This window comes from Coenobita brevimanus, chromosome 92 (genome assembly GCF_032717465.1).
Source record: "Coenobita brevimanus isolate Jiangsu-jjx chromosome 92, ASM3271746v2, whole genome shotgun sequence".
Lineage (NCBI taxonomy): Eukaryota > Metazoa > Arthropoda > Malacostraca > Decapoda > Coenobitidae > Coenobita > Coenobita brevimanus.
In genome coordinates, this window is record NC_137045.1 from 13,330,728 (window position 1) to 13,349,132 (window position 18,405).

General features: G+C 39.9%; 1 protein-coding gene across 1 annotated transcript; it reads left to right on the plus strand.

Moving 5' to 3' along the window:
• Positions 1–299: 299 nt before the first annotated feature.
• Positions 300–17,557, plus strand: MED1 (Mediator complex subunit 1). Its single transcript, XM_080282004.1, has 11 exons — positions 300–348; positions 1,982–2,166; positions 3,235–3,368; positions 5,038–5,182; positions 6,120–6,254; positions 6,365–6,476; positions 7,211–7,412; positions 8,207–8,438; positions 9,440–9,620; positions 11,437–11,638; positions 13,091–17,557. The coding sequence occupies exons 1-11, from the start codon at positions 300–302 to the stop codon at positions 16,485–16,487; spliced, it is 4,974 nt and encodes a 1,657-aa protein (XP_080138130.1). The 3' UTR covers positions 16,488–17,557.
• The last annotated feature ends 848 nt before the right edge of the window (positions 17,558–18,405 follow it).

The window sequence follows — 18,405 nt, forward strand, 5'->3', positions numbered from 1 at the left end:
TATATCTATCAATGTCTTCAGGGATAAATATATGTAAACCAAGCTTTCGTCCTGCCATCTATACACAAGTGTTTATACTCACTCTCTGCTTTTGTCCGAATCTGTTTGTGTGTAGAATGTACTAAAAGAATTCTTTATATCTTGTCAATTTATAAATATAAAGCAATAACTCATCTCTTTATTTGTACATTTAGGTACGTTTATCCTTCTCTGTTCCGCGATGATTTTATATACATAAAGATATTCCACTAATCTGAAGTAGGAAATAGGAATCGAATACATTTAGTAAACATCTGAAAATGGCTTCCACAGACAGAGCACTGCTGGACACTAATTCCAAAGTTCAAAGTACGTGCATATGTAGTGCTTAAATTACTTTAGTTTTGTGACGCACTGTGCATGAGATGCATGTTTGTGTAGGAAACGTAATATATTTACTATAAACCCACTCGTTTTCATGTTGGTTTCTTGTGATTGGGGTGGTGTGTCCACTCTGCACTATTATGAGGCCTAGAAGTAGAAAGCATATACGTATTATGTCTGTTATTAGATACTGAATCCTGTTCATGGTAAATGTCAGACAATGATCTTGATTCCCATCGTCAAATGTTAGTAATTGTTAAATGGATGTCCATTACACCCTCAAGAAATTGTAAGGGTGCTCTTCGGGGGTTAAGCACTAACATGTTTAGTTATTTAATTCGTAGTATTTTGTGTGGAAAATTTGCGTGATGGCATTATCAGGATCTTGCAATTATGGGGTGCATAACTTGGCCATTATTGTCTTTTTGATATTCCCATGCACATAGGTTACACACTGTGTGCAGCATGTTTAGCTATCCAGTGGAAGTTTAGCAAAGGAATCTTTGAGGACTGTAGATTCAGTGAGACTGCAAAGATTCATGAAAGGTATGGAAAAAGGGAGCTTACTCATGAAAGGAGAGTGTGCGTGTGTGCTGAGATTGTCTGGTCATACTAAAAGTATAGATAAAGTTGAAAAGGGAGTATGAGTTGGAAGGCAAGAGGAAGCTTTGTTATCCAGGAGGAAGGTTCATGGATATGATAGAGGAGTGTGGGAAAAGTGAGGTGAGAAAGTTGAGAAAACCACAGAAGAAATTGACAAGAGATTGAAATGTGTGAATATATTTAAGGAGACGTTTATCATTCTTTTTTTGTGCCTGCCCTCCTCTCTTCCTATTTCTTCCATCTTTCCTGTCACTTATTGCTTTTCTTTCCTTTACAGGTGGCTTTACATTGAGTGACAAACCAAATGGTTTCCTGTAAGCCAAGAAACCATTTACAACGTTGGGTGGTAACCATATAACCAAACCATACATGTTCCCTACGTGTCAACAAGTGGATTGGTGGAGGGTTAGGGTCCCTCCCTGTAAAACATATAACTCAAAGTCAAATGGCCACCCCTTACGGGATTGTGGCGTCTGGCAATAGATAGATAGATAGATAGGAAATAGCTATTTTTTTTCCAGCTAGCTAATCTTGAAAATGCCTTGTTTGCACAGGTGTTACCTTGGCCTATATAAGCAGTTTAGCCTTTTGGAAAGGATGGAGAATGAGTGACTGACAAGAATAGTGTATGTTCAGTGCAGTGGAGTGGGTAGGGGAAGGGGGAGACCAGGGATGAAGTGGAAGGATGGGGTGGAGAGATATGAGAGAGAGGGGGGGGGGTGAGTTGGAAAGGAGGCCGCCTAATGGCAGAGGGCAGGATGACATGAAAGTGGCTTGCTTGTTGCCACCCCTTATAGTAGTTAAGCATTTGGCTGTAGACAGGACATATAAGGTGAAGTCAAGATTTTGAAGGCTTGAATGATTGTGTGGCTTACATCATGAAGCACACTGTTTATTCTCCTACTTTAGTGCTTTTTTTTTTTCTTTCTTTCTGTTATGTTTTTGGATGCTACAGCACTCATATCTTTTAAATTAAATAGGAATGCACAGAAATTATTAGGATTTTCAATTTCAGATGATGATGGAAGTGGAGGTAAAAATGGCACAGTTTCTCTCACAACATCAACAAGTACCCCAGTCACAACAACCACCACCAGCACTGCCTGGCAGATGGAGGTACTTATGGAGCGTCTCAGGAGCAAAGCTGTTGGTTTCCGCTCTCTGGTTGAGTCAGCAAGGGGGATTAAACAAGCTATAATGGTAAGTGGAGTGCCTATTCTTACTTTATTGCATCATGTGTTTGTCATAGCCAACCTTAACATCATCAATGTATTAGTTTAGCCCTTTACTTTTATTTTAACTTCACCCAGATTTTTATCTTGCAGCTTATTTCATGCACCCTAGTGGAAGAATAAGACAATACTTTGCCTCTACATCTTTCCATAGCACTTCATCGTGACTAACATTTTTCTCTAGTTATAATCTCTTGTTACAACTCAATGTTCAATAATGAGAGATGTCAGTTTTAGGCTAGCTTTGAGTGAAAAGGGTATACTGTATATAGTGACTGAGGTAGACTCCTACATCATTCATCCACTTTTACTTTGATGACATCTTTTATCATTTTATCACACTACCACCAGATGTTTCTATGCAGTTAAGGAGTTCCCTCTAGTAGAGAAGAAGTTAATGAAGAGTACTCTGTATCTAATCACTCCAGTTCAGTAAGTGTCTTCATTGCATATACCTGTATCTGGTAATACCGGTACTGAAGCAAGAATGGAATAAGAAATACTGAAGCTATGTTACTTGACTGAAGAGTTCAAGGGCTATGTATGTGTAGAAGACTGAATCATGTAGCTCTCATAAGTACAGTATTACATGCCCTAGAGATAATACTGTATTTTATATGCTGTTGATATGTTCGTATCAGTAGCTGACTGCTGCATTCAGTACTGCACCATACCAAGTATCATTGCCATAACACTTCATATCGTGTAGCTGCTATATACAGTATGCAGTGCAACCATGCATAGCAACTACTGATCATACCATATCAATATTACCAGTAAAGCAACGTTGGGTCTGGTTAGTACTTGGATGGGTGACCGCCTGGGAACACCAGATGCTGTTGGCATAACGTTCTCCCTACATGTCAAGTGGGGTTGGTGGAGGATTAGTGCCCCTCCCTATAAAACAATTAACTCTAAGCCCTTGGCCACCCCGTTTGGGATACATGGCGTCTGGCAATGAATGAATGAATGAGCTATGTCATGATTGCCCCAAACTTTCCCTACACCAGTTAATAATATCAGTTTTACTTTTTAGAACAAACACCACTTGTTGGACCCAGGGGAACGTGCAGAATTGGGAAACTGTCTTGACTCTCTTCAGAAGAACATAAAAGTGACATCATTGCCTGCCATGGTGGAGAGATTAGAAGCCACAGCCAGACAGCTTGGGTATGTGACATACCAGTACCGGTATCCTTCAAATGGTTACTTTTCATGAGCAACCTTAAATCCTCAGTACACTTGAATATATAATTAAGCATTGATCAAGGTGTTTGTTCAGTTGTTGTCCATTAGCTTATAAGAGTCAGTCCATTGTAATTGAGGAGGTTTCATGAGATTAGAGACAAGAAATCCCAGGTCCACTAATAGGTTACAAGCATATGATAGTGCACTGATCAGTGTTATCATCATTAACATTCAGCAGCTTCATCATCTTTATACTGTGTATGCACGAACATTTTTTTTTTTTTTTCCAGTAACAGTCAAAGCCTCTGCTACTGAGCCTTTTGCAGTGTGTAAAAATTTTTAGGTCATAAAAAAGGAGAAAACAAGATTTTTAAAAGGGTACTGTTCTGCTTAGTAGCTACCAGTAGCTTTCATGATATTCATCATCATTATTATAGCTCACAGTCATTATAACTCTTATCAGATTAAGTGACTTGAAAAATGCAGATTTTGTACAATGCATTTGATCAGAGAAGACTAAAGTTACTGATATTAGATCAGAGAAAGACTAAAGTTACTGATACTTATTGGTGTATGGAAAAGAGTAATGATAGGCTTGTTGTGTAAAGATCTGGAAATTTGATTAGTAGTTAGTAGGCTGAAGATTTGTAATTCAGGAGGAATGGATAGAGTTATTGGAGAAGTCATGAGGTATAGTGCTGAAAAGGCAGATGGCATAATGTAAAGCCATGAGCAGAAGTGCACTGATAGTCCTCTACCAGCAGCACTGTGTTCTACGTTCCATATTTTTCATTCCTCCTCAAATGACAGAGATTAGTTATCCTTCATTCCCTTTTGTTGCATACTGGTACTTCATGTTGTCCCCCCAAAAAAATGTTATTATTGAAACACCTTGCGTTGCGACAGACAGCAAACTTTTGTTCATGGCTAGAGAAGGTTTACAGGTGGTGTGGGATGCATGGAAGCTTCCAGAAAATTGGTGGAAAGCAGTGATAGCTAGTTGTTTTATGTAGAATATGCAGCAAGGAAGAGTGTAAGAATCATGAGGGTAGTAGTCCAAGAAAGGTATAAGGTAGAGTTGTTATATCTCAAAGAGTAAGAAATACCCATAGTTTTTCAGTATCCAGTGGATGAATAGGACAACAGTGAACTATGTGACCTGCTAGCACAAGAGCTGAACTAGAATTTAAATATATAATATGGTGCCAGTTAACTTGGCTGTAGGCTATACTGATGATGCAATATTGAAGATTGAAGTTAAGAATAATTTGTAGAAAGTAGCGAGTATATTTACCATAGGCCATTGTGCCCAACTACAGGACAGTCTCTGGGATGAGGTAACTCCCTACCTTTGGGAGACCATTTTGTAACTTTTAATCTGCCATATTTAAGTCAGCTCCATGTCAAGGGAAAATATTTTACTTAATATTTGAGACATAACACCACAGGAAGATATACATGTTTGTCCTCTGTCATAGGGTTCCCAGAAGTGAGCAAGGTGTCAGAGATAACACTGATGATGCGAATGTGCTGCATGTAATTTGGATTTGTGTCGAAGTAAACTGGAGGTTGGCTGTTCTTTTTATTGCAGTCATCCTGTAGCTACCTCATAATACCTTGTAGTACAAGTCCATTTTTTTGTACATTTCAGGTTGAAGTTCACAGCAGGTCCTAGTGGGTCAGAGGTGTTTGTGTCATGCGATATGTTTTATGTGGAGGTGCTGTTAGACCCAGATGGTCGTGTGAGGGATGTTAAGGTGGAGCTTGCAGGGGACCAAAATGCAAACGAAGGATTGGTAAGTCACATGTTTACCCTAAGAATGCTCCTGAAGGATTTGTAGGTCACATACTCTGAGAATACTCATATCATCATCATCCGGGCCTCCTTTCCGACCCTAGGGCAGGGTGAGGAGTAGCAACATCCAGACAGCCAAAGTTTGTCCAATTCAGTGGGCTCACAAAAAATGATAGCTATATTACTTACTCATGAGAAATTTGGAGGTTCCATGCACAGTGTATATTTGTGAAAGATTGATATTCACCTGCTAACTACAGTATCCTATAAGAAAACTCATAAAGGAGTGACAGGGTATGTGCTCATTGCAAGAATTCTCATAAAAGATGGTCTGTATACCGGTATGTACTCATTGTGCTTTACTTCCAAAGACTTACAAAAGATCCCTGATATTGTGTTGTATGGGTTGTAAGGTCACTTTGGAACCCAAGTGCCATGTCATGTGATTCCCTCATACTTAAGCTGGTACAGAAGGTATGGGGGTGGTTGGATACCCTCCACTCCTGCCGCTTGAAGTCACCTTTATGTCATGAGTGATAATAAATGTTACATACTGGGTGTTGTTATTGCTTCATCCAAGTCTGTTTGGTCAAGGGGAGCCTGCACATGGGGGTGTTGTGCACCTTGGGTCAAGGAGCTGTGGCATCCACCGGGGAACCAAACCTCCCCATATTTCCATGCACCTTGATGTGAAGAGAACCCTGGTCTGACCCTGATGAAGTGTATGTACTGTACTGTACATGTAGGATGGCCCCACAGGAGCTTATATATATATACTGGTTATTTTGATCATCTTGCTTCCATCTTTGAGCTTCCTGACAGAGATGCAAAAACTCTGAATGAGGAATACTTGTACTGCTAGTTTCTGTTTTTGTATTTTCTAGTTCATATGTCTTTCTGAATTTATAGTGTATCCTAAGAGTATATTTTCTTTGCAGTCATCACCAGAGCTGATGGACTGTCTTAGCCGAGGAGACTTTGCAGATTTCACAGCACATCTAGAAGGGTTTTCCTCTATATATCAGTTAAATGCCGATAAGAAGAGTAAAAGTAAAGCATTCCAAGCCCTGCAAGTAAGTACTCTAACATTTTGCTGCAAACTAGGTTAAAATGGCAAAGACACTACCATACTACTATTTTTAGTGCTGGTGTGTTCTAATATTGCATTTGTCATTGATTTCAGGCTCTTGAGACAGATCTTACAAAGTTGTTTGAACTTGCGCAAGAAACTATTTCTGACACGTACAAATTGGTACTCAAGTCACCTGTAGGGCTCCTCCAACGACGCCGTGGAGGTGAGTGTCAGGTTGCTATGGGTGTGTGATGTGAGAGTTGTTCATTTTAAAATAGGTGGGTGTAGATGAATGTAGATGATTTACATTTAAGGCCTTCTTAAAGAGTATTAACGTGTTTCACTGAGCACTGCATTGATAGTTTCTATTTTTATGGCTTTCTTTTTCCTGTTTTTCTATTCATTCATTCATTCATCATCTAATCCTGTGTTGCCCCATGAGGAGCATAGGAGCTCAGGGCTAGGCAAGTTGGTCCTGACATTTAAGATGAGAGTGTCCAGTCTCACTCATCCTTGAGTGGCATTACATGAGCAATAAACCCCAATGGCCCCTTGAACCTGGACCAGCTTAGTCTTATTGGAGCGCCTTAATTATCCACTAAACCACCAGGCGCCATAATTTGGTTGTATGGTTACCACTCAAGTGTAGTATATAAATAGTTTCTTGGTGCACAGGAAACCATTTGGCTTGTCACTCAGTGTAGAGTCACCTGTAGACAGAAGAAAGAGGAAAGAAAGAAGGGGAAGAAAGGAAGAGAGGAAAAGACAGTCACCCAAGAGTAGCACTATATCGAGTGAATGGATGGTGAGCACCCCCGCCTACCACTTTAGTAGGAAAAATAAATATTTGGTACTAGTGCCATATTATACTAAGGGGGTTGAAATTACTGTACGTTCAGTACTTGGTTTTAGAAACTGTACTGAAAATTACTACCATCATTTCCAAATCTATCCCAGGTCACGGGATGAGGCTTGTGTACTTCGTCTCCCCCTATGAGCTGTTGGATGTCGCTGCTGGACGCTCAGTCACTCTAACTGCTGACACCCCAACCTCACGGCAGCTCTCACATTACGTTACTGTCAACATTGAAGCATCCACCTCACACAAGCTCCAGACCACCACACTAATGATCATCACCAAGCAAGCAAATGGGAAAAAGTAAGGCTTCACTAAGTTAATATAAGTACAGTAATATTTAGTTGGAGAAAAGAGGAATATGTTGTGTGAAAGAAAGAGGGGAACATTGTAATGGTGAAAGAAATAGAAAGTGGAGTGGCAGAGAGTGAGAGAAGTGAGTAAAGGCAAAGTAGCTTGGCAGAATTTCTGTTACAACCATCATCTGTCAGGGATTTCTTAGGAGGGTACAGTGCTTCAGAGTTTATGATGGTAAGAATATTGCAATTCCCAGTGAGAGAGAGTGAGCGCAATATTGGAGGTAAGCATCAAAAAGGCTCATTAGGTAGCCAGAGTATGTGGCTGAATGTGAAGGGGGGGAAGAGCAGTAGTTCCTTTGACTTAAATGTTTGTATATTAATTTTTAGGATTGGACAGGAATGTAGGAGGGCACAAAACAACTGAACAAAAAGAATATGTGCAACTTCTGTATGTGAGGAGAAGAAATTAAATGGAGCGCTGAAGCTACAAGATAAAGTGTTATATAACTCAAGTGTAGACATTTATGATCAAAGAGAGGCTAATAAAGTTAGAAAAATCACTCCTGATAGGATGGCTGTGATAGAACTGAAAAGAGTGAAATGGTGGAGGTAGAAAAATCACTTACAGTGTACAAGGTCGTGCGAGGTCCTGTCAAATTAATTTACATAAGCCGTATTAGCTTGAACACATTCATTTTTTCCTCTTGTTGCAAAAGTCACACAAGCATTGAGTTGACCATTATATTATGAAATTTTAGGACATTTGAAATTGATAATGACATCATTCTTTTCCTGCAGATTGCCATCATTCTCAGGACTCACAAGTGATAACAGCATGACCCTGCCAGCCTACTTTTCCTTGAAGCTGCACAAACCAATGCCTGTTTCCTTGGCTCTGATCCAGCGCATTAATGAAGTCACTGGCCTTGATTGTGCTGACCCATCAAACGAGCAGTCTCTTATTTCTCTTATTATACAGCAGGCAGCAGATGGACACCCTGAGTGCAACAGCAATCGAGGACTCTTTGTGGTAAGTTTTGTGCTTTGCAAGAACTCCTGCCTTTTTAGTGAATGCTTTAAGAAAAAGCAAAAATGTGAGGCCAAAATAATTCAAAACCTTGTCATTTGTACAGGAAAGATGGATGAGCTTCTTGTACGCTTTGTATAGGTGGCAAAGATAGAAGATTCCTGTATTTGCCTAGTCATGAATTTTAATTAGTAGAAGCCCATAAAATAATACTGTATATGAGTTAAGTGTGATGTCAGGTGTAAGTTGGCTTGCAGTGCAGTCACTTATGTGAATAGGTTCATATATACTTTCCTAGTAATGCAAAAATAGTGATTGAATATATATTTTTTTAATACTGTACCAGTATGTATCCTTACCAGTCTGTGTGTAGCTTAGATTTGCATTGGGTGGAAGCATAGATGACTTGCACTTCACTTATATAATAGGCCTACACACCGTAACCGACATATTGGAACATTGCACGGCACATTCCACACTAAGATGGAGACAGAGCATCCATAGTGTAGGGAATTTGTGGGATGACCCTTTAGAGCCAGTAGCTTACCTGCACTCAGAGAGTCTGCTGGGTCAGGCAGACTGAGGTTGAACATCAGCAACAACCAATCTCGGTGTGATTTCAGAGTGAAATTTGTGTCAGTATGTCATCAGAGTACAGGTACCAGACAAGCTGTCTGAATAGGGCAAATAATAGGAAGTGTTTTGAATCCAGAAGTGTTTCCCCATCTAGAATTATTCTCATCACTTCTTTTAATCTTTCTTCTCGTCACCAGAGTGTAATGTGGTCACCATTTATGATTTTGTTATCGTAATCCACTTCTTTAATGAAAGAGCAAAAGAGTGTTCTTATTTGTGCATTTACATAGTTGATCAGCTTTGAAATAATCTACAGTCTTCCAGATGCAGTATTTACAAATACCTCAGAATAATTAGAGTCTCTCTTTTTTGTTATTTTGCATATACACTAGTTAAGTATCTTAAATGTATTTTCTTGTCTTTGTCAGACATTACCAGATCAACAGCACTGTTACTTCATGACAAGTGCTGGTGACCTGCCTGGGGTAATGGTAAGCTCTGTCCCATTTTCTCACCCCACACACATCACCAGCATCCTCATGTGCCTCCGAGCCCAGGCAGCATTCAACACACTCGTTGCATCATGTGTCAGGCCAGCAAGTAAACAAGGTAAATGGTACTATCAGGACAATAGCTGACCTATTGTTCCACTGTATCTGCTTCATACTTTCATCATGCCATCACTTTCCTCCCAGATGGATCCTGCAAATGGAATCATCTGGGGACAGAGAAACATACCAGACCTGTCTCATCTTAGGAGTATTTGTCTTCAGAAGGAAATAAGTAGAAAAGATAAACTTTTGTCTTGCTTGTGCAATACATGTGCAGTGCATGTATTGCTAGTGTTAGCTCCTTGAGGTCATTGATATAGTTTTGGGGATTATTATTGCTACCAACAGACTGTTTTATTCAGGTCAGGAGACTTATGAAAGACATTCTCTGACAGAAGGAGTTAGACAAGCGTCATTCAGCCCCTTCACCCATGAATATGCTAAAAAAAAAGAAAAAAAGAAAATGGACTATGCTAGAGAATTTTATTCATTTTTCAACCCTAGTTTCAATAGAGGGGTTTGTGGTTGACAAAGACATTTGAGAATAGATTCCAGTTCAGTATGGCAGTACCATGTAAGGGATTAGAGACTAAATATTATTCTTGATGACTGGTGAGGAAACTTTTCCACCCATTATGAGGTATCCTGTGTAAGGAATGTTAAGTGGTGCCTCTTAAGTATAACTCATTGTTAGAAGCAGAGAATTTAACCACAGACTGATGGGTCCTGAAACATAGAATAATATTACCTCTAACTTTATAGATGTTATACAAGTATGTAAATAATCTGGATATATATATATTTTCATATGAGTAATGATTATTTGTAAAGTATGGAAATTAATGTTTCATGCACTGAAATTTATGAATCAGCAGTTGCTATCATGGATCATTTTGGTAAAGAGAACAAACTGTGGTCTAATACTAACGTAGAAATTTGCTTTAGTTTTCATAGAAGAGAAGAGTCATTCAAATTCATGAAGGTATGTTATTGTTGATAATTTCATAAGGTAAAGAGCCATGGTTATCATTATCTGTGTGACGTTCATTAAGTCAAGTCATTGATAACTTTGATGAGGGTTGGAGGAAAAGCCACAAGAATGGCTTCACTTGTGGAAAGGTCCTTACAGAATAAACACCAAGGATGTTGGTCAGGTTATTACCACATTATCTCCCAAGAAATGCCCCTTCAGCTACTAGTCAATAGTCACCCTGAGTCTGACATATTAAGAAACTATTCCCAAGTCATGAGCTAAGTTATTCGATGTTTTGACTGGTAAAGTAGGGTACTTGGTTATATGTTGAGGAGTGGTCGAGAGGTGAGTTAGCTGTTACGGTAATACAGTACTAGCCATTGTAGACCCTCAGAAAATTACCAGAGCTTCTACAGGGTTGTTTTTGCTGTTAATATGTATGCCAAGGAATACACTATAATTAGCAAAAGCTAAATAGATGATGAATTTTTTGGCCTGCAGTTAGGAGTAGCAGACCATCATTATATTTTATAGAATTTAAATGAATATGCAGACCAACTGAAAGTTATCTACTTATTCTTAATGCTGCGTCGTGTTAAAGGTTATTGGCCATACTACAACCAAGGCATATGTTGTCTATTGGATTGAAAATCCACGATATTGTGTACATTATACTCTGTAGAACACATGACAAGAAAAGTGTCCTAATGTATGAGCATTAAACATTTGTTATGACATTTACTGGCTTTCTAGGATTTACTGTATGTAATTTAAAAATGTGAAGTGTTTTATGCATTCTTTTTCCCTGTGTCTGAATCCTTCCTCACATCTTTAGGTGGGAATAAGCGTCAGGATGATGATAATTTTTGTATAGTATACTCTACCACAGTGTTATTTTCAGATTTGGACTCGGCCTATATATTCGAAGTTACAGCAGCCAGCCATGAGTACATCTCCGTTACATTTGAACACCCTCAAGAAGAAAGCACTGCCACAGCCGAGATTGATCTGACTGATCTTTGTAATGCTCGCTGTCGTCTCCACACTCTCACACCAGACCCAGGATTCTGCTCAGAAGAGTATGTCACCAAAGTTTTACAAAGGTATGTTTCTCTCTCTCTCTCTCTCTCTCTTTTTTTTTTTTTTTTTACATTCTCTTTCCTTGTTTTGGGTTCACTCTCACCTTGTCCTGAGTTGGGAGAAAAAAAAAAAAAATTTATGATGGTTGTATAGTAATGTTGGTTGAGTATTGGCATGTTATTATCAAGCAGCGGTCGGAAAATAGTTAGCTGGTTTTTAGTATTCGGTGATGCACCCATCCTCATCCTCATCATCTTCATCCCAACCTCTTTCTTTCGCCCAAGAATGGGGAAAGCATCCAAACCATAGAAAATCATCAGCTGTGCCATGGCCAGGTCTAGTATGGAGGTTCCTTAACAGGGAACATAGCTTTATTGGAACTGAATGATTGATTGACTGATTGATTGATTAATTGATGTAATACATACGGTATGGGATCTTTGTATGCAGCATGTGTTAGGAGTGTAATGCTGTATGGTAGTGAGACCTTGGCAGTAAAGGAAGTTGATATTTGTAGGCTCAGATGTACAGAAATGACAATGATTAGGTGGATGTGCAGTGTGCCCTTGAATGCGAAGCATGGGAGGGCTAGAAATACGATGGAAGAGTTAAGAGGAAGGGTGTGACTGGAGTGTGTTGTAATTGAGATGAGGAGAGGTAGAATGAGATGGTTTGGGCTTGTGGAGAGGATGGGGATGACAGTTGGGTGCAGAAAGTGAGAAGTGTTAACGTTGGAGGTAGGGTTGCAAGGGGCACACCGAAAAAGTCCTGGGATGGGGTTACAGAGTGTGATTTCAGGGTTAAGGAACTGAATAGGGAGGCTGCCAGAGATTGAGCAGGATTGAGAGCTGCCATTAGATGACCAAGGCTGACACATGCAAACATGTTGGAAAAACAATATATCCAGTACAGATAGTTATCATTTATCACCACAGGGAACCCATCGACACCTTGCTCCCCTCTAGACATTGTGTTTTCTGCCCTTTGATTTATTAGATTTTTTTTTTCCCACCATGTCATTTTTCACATGCAGTAGCTATGACCTTTTGTCGCAATTGAATTTCAAGTTTCTGTGGCCCATACATACCGGTAATCATAAACAGCTCCATTTGTAGCACTGTTATTCCAACGTTAAGATATCTTGCAGCAGATTTACTTTCTTTTCTGTTCATTGTCAAGGCTTTGTAATAATGCACAACTTTTTTCTTTAATAAATCCAGTTTTTCACAGTCAGTGCACTTTTACCTTTATCAGTCATTCCACCAGAGTACTTGGTATCTGTCACAAATGCAAGTGCATCTCCATTACCTATCTCTTTCACTTCAGTGTGGACTCATTCTCCTTGTCCACAAGCTTGACTATAATAAATACTGTATTATGTGGTAAGGTGGTAAATAGGTGGTGCGTCAGAAAGTTGTACTACACCTAAGTTATTATGCTTAGAATATGATAACTGATACCGGGATTTTTTCTAGATGTATGTCCATCCCAGTCACCATGCGTGCTGTGATGCGAAAAGTAGCAAAGGAGGAACGTAAGGATGCAGTGACAAGTGGTGATTCAGCAGTCATGATGGGAGGTGGCAAGTTGAACTCGGACTTCAATCAGAATACAACAAAATTCCTGCTGAACGAATACGACAAGTTGGGGATGAGGAGGGATCAGTTGATGGGTCCTCACATGACCAGCTTAAACAACGTGGTGGCCAGCACTGCAACAAGCCATGGGTATTACAATGGCCCATACCCACCCAGTCAGCATGGGGGTGGCAATGAGGTAAGCACCAATCCCCTAGCTGCCTTGGGCAATGCTGTTCAGGAGGCTGGCACTCCTCTTGGCTATGGAGCTCTGCTTGGTGCTGTGAATCACAAGCCCAGCCTCAACCAGTCTTTTTTAGGTGAGGCTAAATCAGCAAAAGTAAGGAAGAAAAAGCCTGGGATGGACATGGACAGAAAAAGTCCTAAATATGTGGAGGATATCATTGACCTCGATGATCGGAGTTCTGACTCTTACATGGGAGACAGTATCCCTAGCTTGATAGACATAAAAAGGAGAGATGTGAAGGTGGAAAAGATTCCAAATATTATCAACAAAAGAAGATCATCAAGTGATAGTGGTGCAACAGACATTGTTACTAGTGACCTGGCTGCATTGAGAGAACAGGTGTACGGAGCTGCCAATGCCGCAAATTACGCCAAAATTAATTCATATTCCCTCAAGGAGAACAAAGACATAAAGAAGGTGAAGAAGCCCAGAACAGATGGACACGACTCACGTAAATCTCCCATTGTCCTTGATTTGACTGAGACTGAGACTACAAGTACTGGTAAGAAATCAAGCAGCAGTAGTACCCACAGTTCTTCAGCTTCCTTAAGTGCAGCTCTTCTGAAGAGGCCAGGTATAGAAATTATCCCTATTCCTGGCAGCAACACTCCTATTTCTATTCCATCCTCCATCACTGTTACTCCTGTTCTGAAGTCTGAAGATAAATACAAAGATAAAAAGGAGCGGCGTGATAAGAAAGATCTGGATAGGAAAGATAAGAAAAGAAAGAGGGATGATTCTCCAAGCAGTAGCAGTTCCAGCACTAGCAGCAGCAACAGCAAGCCAGCCAAGGTACAGATTATCAGCAGCAGCATCAAACACTCCTCACTGTCATTTAAAGGGGAAGGTGGGGGAAAGTCAGGGCTCTCAGCCATTACGGTGAAGCCTAGCACCCCACCCTATCAGTCCCCCTCCAAAAAGCCATCATTATCACCAAGTATCTCCAAGTCTGTGCTCCCTGGCAAGGTGTCAGTTAGCCCTACTCACAAGCCAAGCAAAGTCATTTACAGTCCAACCCAGGGTGGCAGCCAGAGCTCATCACCTAAAGGCAGGAGTAGCCCTAAGCCTTCCACTGGTAGTCCTAAGCACCCTAGTATGTCCCCAAAGCACACCAGTTTAGGTAAGCCAAGTATGACTCAACTGAAGTCTGCATCACCAACTTTTTCAAAACCATCACTCTCCCCAAAGTTAAACAAGAATAAGGAGAAGGAAAGAAGCTCGAGCTCAAGTCCATCACGGCCAGTCAGCTCAAGCTCATCAGCAACGTCATCTTCATCATCATCATCATCTTCATCTTCATCATCCACATCCTCTACTTCAAGTACAAGTTCAAAGCCAAAGGTATCCTCATCTAGTTCTTCGGTGGTAAATGAGAAAATAAAGAATGGTCTTAGTGATGCTCTGACCATAACTAAAGTTTCAACAGGAGAATCATCGTCATCATCATCTTTAGCTACATCATTTCTAGCAAGTTCTCAGCCACTTACTGCTCCTGCATCCCTAGATGATAAACAACCTTTATTCTCAGTGGACAAAGCCAAGGCTTCCCCCCCTAAGCATCGGAAAGCAAGTCTTTCTGATATTGTAGACAAACTAAGAGTTGGAGCTGGTGGCAACTCAGATGCAGTAACAATTATTGAGAAAAATGACAAAAGTCAAAAAGAATCATCCAAGGGAGATTCAAGTGAAAGTAAAAAGGATCCTGACAAGAAGGCAGAATTTACAATGAAATCATCAACTGGTGGCTTAAAATTAACAATCAGTAAAGCAAAAGTGAAGGATGGAAGCATCTCTAAGTCTTCATCTGGTTCATCATCTGGTTCAAAAACTTCTGCTACCAAGTCTCCATCTGGACTTAAACCTGGAGTGGTGAGTGGTCCTGCTTCAAAAAAGATATCTGTGTCCAGTCTGCCCCCAATTCCAAAGTTACCACGATCATCTGTGTCTAATGTAACAGCAACAGCGGTGTCCCCTCTTGGCGCAACCCTACCAGGGGTTCATTCAAGTCCTTTACAGTATCAGCGGGAACGAAGTAAAGAGAAGGATAAGGACCGATCCAGTTCAGGTGAAAGATTAAAGGCAAAAGAAGCTTCTCCTGCCAAGCCATCTAGTACTAGCTCGTCTGAGTCCAAGAAGGACAGCTCTGTAAAGAATCTCCTTACTAAGCAGTTATCTAAGGAAGACCATAACCAGACTTCAAGCCATAGAAAATCTGATTCATCTGAAACAAATGACAAAGGAAGTAAAAGTATGTTTGACTCAAGACTAGACAAACAGGAGAAGACTGGACCAACTAAGGCAGAGGCAGACTCCACACTTGGCTCAGGGGTTGACTCATCTTCCTTCAGCAAAGCATCAGATGGTATGGACAAAAGTAGTAGTAGTCACAGTGATTCAGGAGTCAGTAAGCCATCCACTGTAGGATCTAGTAGTTCAGCATCCACTCCAAGTACCACCCTCTCTTCAAGTGATATGGCACCTCCACAAGATGTATTTCAGCAGCCTCAGTACAAAGCCAGTAAAGAAACAAAAGAAGATAGTAAAATGAAAGGTGATCAGACTGGAGCTTCTTCTCGAACACCAGTTACATCAACAAACAGTGTAACAAAAGCTGATCACATACTTTCAGATCCCTCTCCAGCTGTACCAGTGTCCTCATCCACCCAGTCAGTGAACACAACCACAGTATCCTCTGTACGTCAGACTCCTCTCCATGGATCTTCCACCAAAGTTGTAGACAGCAAGGACCCTAGTAGCAATAGTAATCATGAACATGGGGATAAGGCCAAGTTATCTGATGGTATTTCCTCAAGCATGCCTGGCCCTCTAACAACTAACTTGCCAATGAGTCAGCCCCTCTCCAAGCCACCAACTCCTAATGTAAGTTATCCGCCTTCCCCATCAGTGTCAATAAAGATTGTCAAATCTCCTGCTCCTGTGGCTTCTCCACTTAACATGATCTCTCCACATTCAGTTGCATCACAGCCGTCCCCTTGCATAATTGATGATGAATTAATGGATGAAGCTCTTATGGGCACACGCAAATAGTACCAAAAGCATCTCAGTGCAAGAAAAAATAAAATTTGTATATATTATATGTACAGTCAAGGTGTGTTGTGAATTTTTTTTTTTTGTGTAATTTATTGAGATAGAACTTGACTGAACCTGAACCAGTTTTGGCACAATGTATATACATGTGTGTATATTAATGCATATTTTCATTACTCTGTTAATAAGTGATATATGGTAATTTGAATGCAGTACTGTACTGAGAAATCGTTGCTTGTAAGCCTCATTATCTCTGATCACTGAAGTTGAATTTGCCTTATTAGGACTCTGAATACTGTATCTCAGATGTCAGTCAAGTACGGTACCAGTACTTCATTCTTGTACATTATTATTTTTGAAAACCCAGAACTTTTGCATCACAGTCTGAATGCAGAATGCATTGTCGGTACTGTATCCTTGGAGACTTAAAACAGGTATTAGGAAAAACTGAATACACTCTCCTTTGTACAGTACCTGTACCAGTACTTTATATGAATGTGAGCCTAAATCACTTAATAAGATAAATAATTATTTAATTATCTGTACAATGGCATGCAGTGAAATGTATTCTTGAGAATATTTTTATGGAATGGACAGCTGTGCATGGAGTGTTTTGAGGAAATTGTGATTTTTTTTTTTTTTTCCAGGTTTCCTTGTGTACCAATTATCTGCCTAATAAACTAATTGCCAGAAAGTTTACTTACACGTACCAGTATGTGTCACATGAGTTCGATGATTATTTTCTGTGGGATAAGATTATACAGTATTCTCATCGGCATAGGAGGCTTTTTTACCCTCTTCAGTTGTCTATTTAACTTGCTGCACCATAATAGAAATACTGTATATTGATATGAGAAAGGGGTGTGTTTGTTGGAGAAAGGGCTGCCCGATGTCAGAGGAGTGGGTGACATGGAGGCAATTTGTTTGTGGCGACCTCTTCCAGGATTAAAGCGTCTGATTATAGACCAGTAAATAGATAGGTAGACCATAATATTCTCTTGTGTACTGTTTATATTTTTTAATAGATAGATTGCATAAATAACATACTTTATGGACAAATAACTGTTAAGAGGTGCTGGAGAGCCTCCTTAACTGATGAAAATATAAACCCTAGTGAGTAACTGTTAAGGAAGAGGTGCTGGGAAGCCTCCTTAACCAGTGAAAATACAGACCCTTGTTGGTAACTTGAAACATCTCATTCAGTATCATACTTAAGATTTTTTTTTTTTATTATCATTATAGAGGAGGGCAGAGAGTGTCTGGTGACAAAGTAGAAAAACTGGGAACATTTGAAGATACAAACATTAATCACACAACTAGTTTCTTTTAAGAAGCAAAGCACACAGGCACAAATACGGTATATAAGATCAAAGTTAAAGCTGAGATTTATACACAAGTCTTTCAGATTTATGACCTTTGTCCGTACCTACAGCACGTATCTATGAGGTTGCTGAAGAAAGAATGCTATTCACGTATCCCCTTAAGTCAGAAAAGTGTCTTAATGGTAGGGGGTTGTTCTGATTAGGACCCAAATTCATCAGAGTTACCATCCTGTCAGCTTATCAGCATGTTTATCATATCCTTATTTTGATACTGTCAACATGAACTATTTGGTGTGGTAAAATGGAGTTATCATCACCTGCAGCAGTAAGTACAGTGATGAATGTGGTCCCGGGAATCCCAGTACCTTCAAAACAGTTATGCAATGAAGATTGGGAAGGACAAATATGATAAAGAAAAAGCTAACCCCTTCAGCCAAGGGATATCTTTTATTGTACTCAGACAATTGCCATATAATTTATTCAGTTTAGATGAGATCCCAAGGCTGTGGAGATAAAAAGAATCTCAGTAACCCCGTGGGCATAGAGACCTCTTTTTATATTTTGCTTTGGCAAATGCCAAATGATTTTACCAGCTT